General features: G+C 46.7%; 1 protein-coding gene across 1 annotated transcript; it reads right to left on the bottom strand.

Annotated features, from left to right (window-relative positions):
• Positions 1-508: 508 nt before the first annotated feature.
• RPL7 (ribosomal protein L7) lies at positions 509-8,185 on the bottom strand. The gene is made up of 7 exons (XM_018079420.2): positions 8,086-8,185; positions 6,834-6,936; positions 5,909-6,075; positions 5,124-5,261; positions 4,661-4,770; positions 3,450-3,660; positions 509-573 (listed from the first exon to the last, which is right to left on the bottom strand). The coding sequence occupies exons 1-6, from the start codon at positions 8,097-8,099 to the stop codon at positions 3,452-3,454; spliced, it is 741 nt and encodes a 246-aa protein (XP_017934909.1). The 5' UTR covers positions 8,100-8,185; the 3' UTR covers positions 509-573; positions 3,450-3,451.
• Between the last annotated feature and the right edge of the window lie 2,359 nt (positions 8,186-10,544).

Genomic DNA, 10,544 nt, shown 5'->3' with positions numbered 1-10,544 from the left:
CATATCATGAATCCTGCGGTCTCCACTTCTGTAAGATCTGCAGTAAAACACTGCAAACAAATCTACTTTGTAAAGTCTTTCATGCTTCCTTTGGTAAAAGATACCTAAATATGTTCAGTGCTGGAAGTAATTACAATCTTGAAATCAGGATCCTAAGATGTTAAGAACCAATTTACACTTGCTGCTTCTTTACACAGAAAAATTTTCACACAGCTTTTTGGTGCACTGCAACTATGTAAGAATCCTGCCCCCTTCACAGCATACAGCTCACTATGTAATTTACTGTATTTTTAATCACAACAAAAATAAATGTTGCCACTCAAAACCTCATCTGTTACCTGCACAAATCCTTCCAAATTTTCTTCCTCCTAATGACGGTAAACAGTATCTACATACTGCTAATTCAAACTATATGTGGCTCTTTAAAGCAGATTACTCCAAAGTGAATGTAGCAACCATTGCCACTTTGGAAGAGGGTCACAAAATGAGACCAATGGAGACAACAGGCTGTTTTGTGCAAGATTGTTTTATTAACAGACCAGAGTTTGAAATATTGCAGCTGGGCATCTATATCTGCAAGGAAAAAAAGAACAAGGTTATCATTATGCACATGTAGATCGGAAACTACTTTGGCCACGTGAGAAAGTAATACATTTTTACAGTTTACAATCTGGGCTGAAAACACTCATTTCACAGGATTTAAGACTGCAGTAATCTTCCACACAATAACTAACTTCTAGATTAACATCTCTTCATGAGATGAAGACATAGATTCACAGAATCTGAAAACACAGATTTCAAGTGCCAGACCTAACAGGATAAACATTTCTACCTTGAACCATTGGTACCTGAACTGGATATTTAAAGACATGAGGAGACATTGTGCATATTCTAACTTTTGCTGCACTTTCATTTTTAAGCACATTTCATGGACTATTTACATACAAAACCAAAAAGCTGACTTGAGATGAGTTCCTGTAAAGTTTGCTTGAAAAGAAATGAAATTCAGTACGTGGCCAATACTGAATTGTAAAAATTTGCTATCAAGTAGTATGCTCTTTCCCCCTAATCTATATAAAGGAATCAGTTCTTGAAATCTATTTTCAATTTACTTGAGACTATCACTTAAGTAATAAGAAATAAAGACAAATAGCAGGAAACCATCTACATATAGGAAAGAGGAATACTCGTCTTCAGATACACGACCCTTCATAATGACAGTATTTAAAGAGTACTGTCAGCACATCACCTGAACCTACTACTCTAGTTGCCCGTTACCTCAGCAGAAACTACAATGTTGGGGTTTTTTCTACCTGTAAGCTACTTGTATTTTAAGCATGCACTCTATTCAAAGCAGTAGGAAAACAGCAGGAGTAGAGAGTGGAAGAGACAAGAACAGTCAGTTATGTTAGATTTACAAAGTTATGTATGTTTTACGTTTGCAGTCGAAGCAGAACAACTGCTTGTAAACATAAAATAAGAAACTGCATGGGCCCTTCCCAAATTAAAAGATGGAGTAAAGCCCTGATGTATGTCACTTACGTGGGATGTTGAGCTACAAGTCCAACAAAAAAATGCAAGGGACCAGCTGAATATCCCTAGTTTCTCTGCCAATGTACTAACCCTCACAGGCATTTACACTGCAGTAGTGAACTAGAAGCCTCCCTCCTGTAGAAAGGCTACTGAAAACAAGACCACCAGTATACATCTGATGTTTGGCAGGGAAGATGGAGAAAGGATCTACCCTGACAGAAAAGCTGCAGTGTTTCCATTAAAAACCAGCAGTTTCCATCTTATACTCAAAAACCAGACAGAGGCATAGGGTGAAACTAGTTTTCCCTAATCTTGGTTATGAAGCCTCAGCACTTGCTTCAGGGAAACATCTGCCAATACTGAATCTTCTGCCACCAGCAGCAAAATTTCTACAACACTACTACTATGGGTAACATAACATCACCCCAGACACCAAACGTTACAGCAATTCCACTTCTTGAAGCTACCCACTTCTTCCCACAATTGACCTAAAGAGCTTTGTAAGAGCACTGTCCCCGGTAAGCAACTATTTTCCTAAAGTGCCATGTAACCAGTGCTTTAAAACTGCTGACTTCAGAGATGGAGGTAACAACAAAACACACAAGAAGCTTGGGGGGGTGAAAACTGAAGAAGACAGCAGCCCACAATAAAGCTTCAATGAAAGTTGTCAATCAAACAGAAAGTATTTCCTAGAACTCCTTTCGCTCCTTGGACAGACATTAGACCTCAATGAGCTCAGCTTGCTGTGCATTGTTGGCTGTAAGAATATTTTTAAAAGACTTGAGAAAAAAAACAAAGCAAAGCAAAACTTTCCTCCCTTCATAAACTTTCATTTCTGAGAACTCATCCAAATAGCAACTGCACCTGTTTTACACTGTAAATTCAAAACACTATGTACCTTTTTTATTAACTAACACTCGAAGTTAAGAATTCCTAAGTAAACTGCATATCTGATGTAAAAGGAAAACCAAAACCCTATAAAAAACAAACATCACCAAAAACCCCAAATAAACCCCAACAAGCCAACCAAAAAACCTTCTTGGCTTTGGACGAATCGATTCAGGGAGAACTGGGTCTTTGCCTGTTATCCCTTCAAAGCACCCTAACACAACGAAGTTTTCTTCCAGCATACCTGTCACACTAAAAGGGCATTTATCCTTGACCTAAAATAAGGTATGGGCAACACCAAAGCTAGTTTAGTGTGTAAAAAGCAAAGGCAAGAACTCTGAAAAAATTTTGGCTTTGAACGGCTGAGACTTTTCACTAAAGCAGCAACAGCAGAATGACAACAATAGATGAGATAGATCGTTTGAACTAGATCCTACCTTTGAACTAGATCCTGCCTTCAGGACTCAGATGTCACTGTAAACTACCTTAAGAGTTGATAACCCTTCCCATTTCTAAATGACAGACAACTCAAAGGGGCGAATCGGTCTTTCAAAATTACCATCTTGGTCATCATACATGAAAGCTCTAACTGAATCATTCCAAAGCTTGAACAAGCTGAAAATTTAGACCAGTCCTAAACAGGCTTTTATAGACAACCTGAAAAAACACTGTACTTGTAACCACAAGACTTTGATCAGATTAAGAATTCATTAATAAGGGCTGAAAGTTTTAGCCAAGATCTCAAGGTTTCCCATCTTAAAACCAAACAAAGTTTTAAAACAAGTTATTGGTAATGTTTGTATTTCCTAAACATATCAGCTACACTCATAATTTAGTTTCTTCACAAATGTTTAAGCTTAAGTAAAACTTCAAAAATAAAACAAGAACGCTGTATTGTCCAAGTAGATTTATACTGTAGGTACCACCCAAGCATGAGTGAGCATCTATTAATCCTAAATGTCTGACAATAATGGCAGCAGCCTACAGAGCAAAGCTGGAAGAGTAGATTGCCCTTGGCAATATCTCACCATTAGTTCATTCTCCTTATGAGCCTGTTGATCTGGTCTTCTCTGTTACCAGCATCTCCACCTTCCACGAAGTGGATCGTTTTCTTCTTCATTCCACCCCGAGGAGAGGACAACTTGAAGGGCCAAAGGAAGTTGTTCACAACTTTGAAATTCTTGCCAACAGTGTAAATTTCATGGATCACATCTTCCATGCAGATGATGCCAAGCTTTCCTGAAATTCAGAAACATTGTTTTCAGAAAGACTACAGAGCCACTAGTCAATAACAAGCCAAAAATTATCACGTTGTTACTGTCATGCCTCCTTATTTTGAGAAACTTCAGGAAGTCAGAAAGCAGTCACTGAATGACTGACTTGTCCATTTAAAATGGACTTGCTGTAGCCAACTCGACATTTAGTTGGCACATTTGGAAAGAGGCATCAGTTTCAACTGTTAAATATTTGCAACCAGCAATGAGGAACAACAAAAAACAACGACTCTTAGCGAATCTTAGGAAAGTACTTTCAAGAAAAGCTAGATTAAATACACTTAAACCACAGCTACGAGTGGCCCACAAAAATTCATTGAACTATTTAGTTAGGCTGTTGAATAATGCAACAGCATGTTTCTTTAATGCCTTTCCAGTCTTCAGCAACATGTTACAAGTTAACTGCTCATAAAATACACTGGTAAAAAGAAAAGTGATTAAAACACAATACTTGTAAGTTTATAATCTGCTGATCTATTGCACTGGAAAAGGAACAAACACAACACAGCCTAATTTGAAGCAAAATGCAAATCAAGAGCCAAAAAAGGGAGAGATTAAAGCATTTGCTTTCATTCATCCTGGTACAACTGCAAAAGCAGCCTCCTGGAACAGTCCATATCCCAACAATTGATCACCACCCTTCATTTTTACTAAATACACTGATCGCTTTTACTAGCTAGTTCTTCTTTTAGCAAGTTCAAACAGTCTGTTTACCAGATCACAAAAGTCTATGACAAAATGTCTAACATTAAGCCTAAAAGTTCAAAGCTATGGATGATGACTGTTTCCTGCTGCAGTGCTTTTTCATTACTGAAAGATCTACTGCCCTATTAAAGGTCAAGAAGTTTACACTTAAAATGACAAATTTAAAATCCTAGTATACTCCAGAGACACACAAGGACCAGCTCAGCACTGATCACCCCAAGGCACCAAGCTGGTGCCTAGTTCTGCTGAGCAGTGTTTACCAAGGCGCTTCTGAATCAGGCGGTTGTCAGTGAGAGCGATGCGCTGCTTGTTGATCTTGCCGTAACCGCGCTTGTAGATCAACTCATGCACAGACTTCAGGTTGGGGTACCTGCAACAGTCAAGTTAAAAAAAAGAAGTCTTTGCAAGCCACATTCCAGGTTAACATCCCTGACTTAGACTCCCATAATAAACAGTTAAAGATCATTTCAGCATGTCCCAAATGTAAATACAAAAGCAACAGGAAAGCAAATTTTACTCACACCAAGTTCCCAAGAACACCAGTATGAGAGCGCATTCATATCCATCAAGCATTACCTTTAAAGCACTTCCTTAATCATGATTTCAATTCAAAGGAAGGAAAGTACACTGAAGATAAAAATATCTTGCGAGTCTAGCGTAGCAAACCACAAAAGGCTCTCAACATTTGCACACTGATCAGGTAAAACTGGCCATTTCACTCACCCCCAGGCAATGTAGGGCTCCACAATCCTCAACATGTTGATAGAAGCTTTGTTGAGCTTTACAAATGTGCCATTAAAAATCTGACGCAGGCGAAGAAGCTGCAACACTTTGCGGACCTTAGGGCTGACACCATTGGTACTGGAGAACAGAGGGGAAAATCCTCAGTTATCAACATCCCAGAAACACTAGGGAACAGGTTAAAAAAGACACAACAGCACTGTTCCCACATAAAAAAGCATCATTGTTTCGGCAATGACACAAAGCAAGCTTAGTAATTAACTTACTATCTATGTATATTTCAGTGTTAAGTTAAAATATCTACTTCCATGAAATGAATTGAAAGTATTGTACTGAAACAACTTAGAACTAGCCTTGTACTCTCCTGAACATAATTCTTCCAATCACATCTTCTGTTAGTTTTTTGTAACATCTTACCGAAGAATTAAACAAACACTTGAAAAAAAGTTCAGTAGAATGTCTGGGAATAAGGACATGTAATTTTATCAAGCTCAAGGTGAGATAGAACAACGGTCTGCACGTATTTGCAGTATTGTCTTCTTAAAAATCAGGGATTCCTAAAGACAACAGACAGCCAGCAAAATGATTTGACACTTAATTACAAACACCTCTGGTGCATGTACAACATATTGCCACCCACTGCCCAAGCCACTGGTGGAAGGCTTGATCCTATTTACATACATAAGCCTTCAAAACACACAGGTAACAGGAAAGTTAACTCCAGTGCTTTTGAACATAAAATTGCTTACACCTGTACTCAGCCTTACCCTCTTATCCTGATCACAAATGCCAGTTTTGGCTCGGCTGGGACATAGTAGTTGCCAGCTTTCCGGGCCATCCTGGCCATGCGGATCTCCTGCCGGTACATGTGCCTGTACTCCTTGTGGTAAGCCTGGGCTCTGGCATAGATGAGTTTTCTCTGTGCCTTACGGTACTGCAATAAATTGGGAATTGCTTAGGGTTACATAAAGCTTTTAAACACATAAAATCACCTTCAAATAATGTGCCACATTCTAGAACTTCCTACAAACAACACGGTTAAAGTATCTCACAGCTCAGAACAACCCTCACTGATGCTCTAAAGAGCCTGGTAGGCTGTTACACAGCAGTGCTACTCTGCCTTGAACACTGTTATCATTCCCAATCCTTCATTCAGGAACTGTAGGAACAGGACAAGGAGTAATGAGTACAAACTAAAAGAGAGGAAATACAGGTTAGATATTATGAAGAAATTCTTTACTGTGAGAGTGGTGAGACACTGCCCAAGGAGTTTGTAGATGCCCCATCCCTGGAAGTGTTCAAGGCCAGGCTAGATGGAGCTCTGAGCAACCTGGTCTAGAGGGAGGTGTCCCTGCCCATGGCAAGGGATTGGGACTAGATGATCTTTAAGGTCCCTTCCAACCCCTTAACATTCCGTGATTCTATGATCATGCATCAAGCTCACCCTCACAAAGGCTGTAACCTCTTGCCTTGTACAAGACTAACTTCAGTGTGACAGACAACTGTACACTTGAACCTTGACTGCCTGAAACTGGTCTGTTATCAACCAAAAAAAGCATATTTTAGTCCAAATCTTGAAGAAAATATCAACATGCTTGTCCTAAATACCATGTATTGGATCACATCAGCAGTAGCAGCAACTGATACTGTAACAGACAAACAATCTAAGTCAAGGGATCAACGAATATTTACCTTTTTTATAGCCAAAATCTTCTTCTGCCGTTTGGCTTTCAAGGCCGCGTAAGCCTGCCGCTTCTTCAGCAGGCTCTCGGGCACAGAGGGCACCTTCTTTGCTCTAAGAGGAAACAGAAACAAAAACCACCTCTTTTAGCCAAGATGAAAAAACCCAAAGAACACTGTTCCATGCAACAAACACCAATGCTGTCTCTTTAACACAAGGTGTGCACAAGCCTCACTGCCTCCAGACACTTCACTGCGGCGTCTTCCTTGTTCCCACTGTTCCCAGGCCCAGAGCAGTGTCCCAGGACATTTCCCTGGGACTGAACTAGGTGATTTCCTGGGTTCAGAACCTACACAGTTCCCCTTTCAAGACAAGGAACCCTGACAGAAAAACTGCTGAGCTGCACACAACCTTCGTGGATAGATGACTGCACAGACCAACACCACTCCAGTGGCAAGTTTTTTTCCTTACCTTGTTATAGCGCAATTTGTAATAAAACAAAGACTGGTTCAAAGAGAATTTCTGTTTAATAAACATTTCAACAAGTGCTTGAAAAGGACAAGCAAATTTGGCAGCACTCTGAAATTTATTTCATAGCAATTTAAAGTTGTTTGGCTATTCAGGGAATCACAGGATGGGTCAGGTTGGAAGGGACCACAGTGGGTCCTCTGGTCCAATCTCCCTGCTCTGCTCCCAGAGCACACTGCACAGGATTGTGTCCAGATGGTTCTTAATATCCCCAGTGAGGGAGATTCCACAACATCTCTGGGCAACCTGTTCCAATGATCAGTCACCCACATAGTAAAGAAGTTCTTCCTCGTATTGAGGAACTTCCTGTGCATCAGTTTCTGCCTGCTGCCTCTTATCCCAGAGATTTTAAAGTCTCAGACGCGGCAAAACTCGCCAGCGCAGACTTTACACAGCCGCAATCACCCGGGCGAGCTCCCGCTCCAGCGCGATCCCTCCCTGCTCCCGCCTTAGCACACCCCTGACCGCGCTCCCGCTCGTCCCGGAGGACCCTGTCGCCCAGCCTGCACCCTCGGCCCGCCCGGGGCCCGCTCCTCTCCGCCCCGCCGAGGGCCGGCGGCCGCAGCAGAGTCGGGCCGGGCGGCTCTATCTCCGCCACGCCGGACCCTCCCCTTCCGCCGCTGCCGGCCGCGGCGGAGGCCCCGCGGCCCGGGGGCGGCGGGGCAGTGGCCAGGCAGCGCAGTGCGGCGGATGGGCCCGGATGGCGGTGGATGGAGCAGGAGGGAGGGCACTCACTCCTTGTCCGCCATCGCAGCGCCGGAAGAGAGGGGCGTGCGCGTGCGCGGCGAGCTCTTAGCCCATTCGTCCGCGCAGGCGGGGCCTTGCGCGCCGCCAGGACCCCGGGCTCGGGCGTCCGCCGTTGTGCCTGACCGGAGGGCGGGCGATGGGGTGGTCGAAGAGTGCCTGAGGTAAAAGTGTCCCCGTCTGGCGGGGCTGGAGCCGGGCGTGTCCAGGGACTGGCCATAACCTGGGACTGAATGTGTCCTGGGACTGGCCGTGTCCCGGAGAACCGGCCGTGTCCCGGAGAACCGGCCGTGTCCCGGGACTGGCCGTATCCTGGGACTGGCTGTGTCCCGGGGACTGTGTCCCAGGCCGGGGGGAGCCGTCCTTTCGCCAGACCCAGCCTTCCCTGCAGGAGGCTGGGAACGAGTTCTGCAGTGGCGGGGCTCTCAAGGCGTCTCGCATCAGGCAGGATTTCCCCTATTCCAGGCTTAAACCCTGTGCTTAAAGCCTACGGTACGCTACCTCCCGCCCGCGCTCGGCACTGAGGCGGGGATGAGGCTGAGAGCGGGGAAATTCCACTCCCTCCTGGCCCCGGCAGCATACCCCCGGAAACCGGGAGGGAGAGGGAAGCGGAGCGCCCTGCCCAGCTCCGGAACCGGAGCGCTTTCCGCAGGAGAGCCCGGGGATGCCGGAGATGTTCCCGTCCCTGCGGCTGGAGCTCGGCTCTCGGCCGTGCCGCCCACTGCGCGGGCAGGATCGTTCGCCGGGATGCGCGGGGAAATGGGAACTGCGGGGCTCCGTTTGTGCCGGGATGTGCTTTCATTAGGTTGGGCATCTTTTGGGCTCGCCATAGGGAATTAGTAACTGCACAGGTAGAGAAGGGAGGCGGCTCGAGAAACAGCGCTGCCCAGCACAGCGCTGCGGCTTGTAAGGCTGCTTAAGGCTGTGGCTCGTAGGTCTGATCCTATTCTGATCCTACCTGTACTCCTAAAATCCCCTACGGAGGCGCCGGCACATCATTACACACGTACGGGAAGAAGGGAAGTCATTGGAACTCTGAGCAGCAAAGAACTGTCCGGTATAAAAGAAGTGTGGGCAGCAGGGCTGGGAATAAGGAATGCCGAACTCTGCGTTTGCTGTTTTTGTTTGTTGTCTGTTGACAACACGCAGAGGTGCCGGGTGGCACTAACACCCGAGAACGTTATTGAGAATACTCGGGATTCTAGTTACAGCTGTATCGATGCTGATTTTTTAAAATAGCAGTATTTTGTGCTAATATCACTTGATCTCATTAGAAATATTATAAAAGGGGGTGATTAAAATCACGCAAATATGAACTAAAACACCTGCAATATCTACTAAGGAAGAGGTTGTCTGCACATTTTTCCAAAACTTTTGAACTCGAATTTCTGCTAAATCCGAGAGGCAACAGTCACAAATATAAAGCTCCAACAACTTTTCTGAGAACTGGTGGCTGCGCAGGGAACAAAAGGGCACCGTAGGAAGAAAGGGACGCGGCTGCTGGCGGGCAGAGACAGTGGGATAAGTCCTGCTGGTCCACGTGTGGGAAATTGCAAGGGCACGCTCTGCTCCTCATCCTCTGGAGCTGGCAGATGCCCTGGAGCGGGATGCTCGGGTGCCGAGGGGCCGCAGGGTGCCCATCTGTAGGGAGAGGCCGCTGTTGTCGCACAGAAAAAAAACCACGTTCCGTGTGCTGGCACCTGTGAGCTCCCACTTCAGTCTGTGGCTAGTGAGATACCAGTGGCCCTAAAGCTGGCTGACAGACCGAAAAAACATCGGGGTTTTGTTCAGCAGAGAAACCCGAGGCCCGCGTGTCCCGGGCATCCTGCGGGGATCCCGGCGGCTCCCGGCCACTCGCCGCTGCCCCGAGCACGGTACCTTCAAAGCTCCGTTCGTGCTCCCCCCGGTCCCGCTTGCGGCGGCAGCTTGCGCCGCTGCCCGGTCCGCCCTGGCCACCCCGAGAATGGGCGCGCCTGCGAGCGGGCGCCGCGCACCCCGGGACCATGTAGTCTCAGGCCCGGGCGGGGGGAGCCGCCCGGGATTCCCGCCCCGAGCCGCCGTAAGCTCCAGCGCTCCCACTCACCGTTCCGGCGGGGACCTTCCCCTCGTTGGCGGGGAAGGGGGCGTGGCGGGGGCGGAGGGTCCCGGGAATGCGGGCGGGAATGGGGCCCAGCCAGGGGCGGGGCTCGGCCGCCTGTCCGCTCTATATAGAGGGCCGAGCGAGCGAAGATGTGTACTGCAGTAGCGGGGCCGCGGGCGGGACGGGACAAGGCGGCGGCCAGCCAGCAGGCAGCGGGTGGGGCAGAGCCGCGTCCGGGCCTCCTTCCTCGGCGTGGTGTGACTGAGGCGGGGCATGCAGGGTGCGAGGCTCGGAAGAAGGGGGAGCTCGGCGGCGGGACCCCGGGAGCGGAGCCTCCCTCGCGCCCTCAGGGGCGGTCCTCGGGCAGCGG

Source organism: Manacus vitellinus, unplaced genomic scaffold (assembly GCF_001715985.3).
Source record: "Manacus vitellinus isolate BGI_N305 unplaced genomic scaffold, ASM171598v3 scaffold_1_pilon, whole genome shotgun sequence".
In the NCBI taxonomy this organism is placed as follows: domain Eukaryota; kingdom Metazoa; phylum Chordata; class Aves; order Passeriformes; family Pipridae; genus Manacus; species Manacus vitellinus.
The sequence above is the reverse complement of the archived record's forward strand: the minus strand, read 5'-3'. Positions and strand labels throughout refer to the sequence as shown.

What these genes read in the sequence shown, in the direction of transcription:
- RPL7 (XM_018079420.2), bottom strand. An exon ending in TTTGTGATCAGGATAAGAGG is followed by an intron (nt 5,262 to 5,908) that starts GTAAGGCTGAGT and finishes TCTGTTCTCCAG; the next exon opens with TACCAATGGTGTCAGCCCTA. An exon ending in CCTGATTCAGAAGCGCCTTG is followed by an intron (nt 3,661 to 4,660) that starts GTAAACACTGCT and finishes TCTGAATTTCAG; the next exon opens with GAAAGCTTGGCATCATCTGC.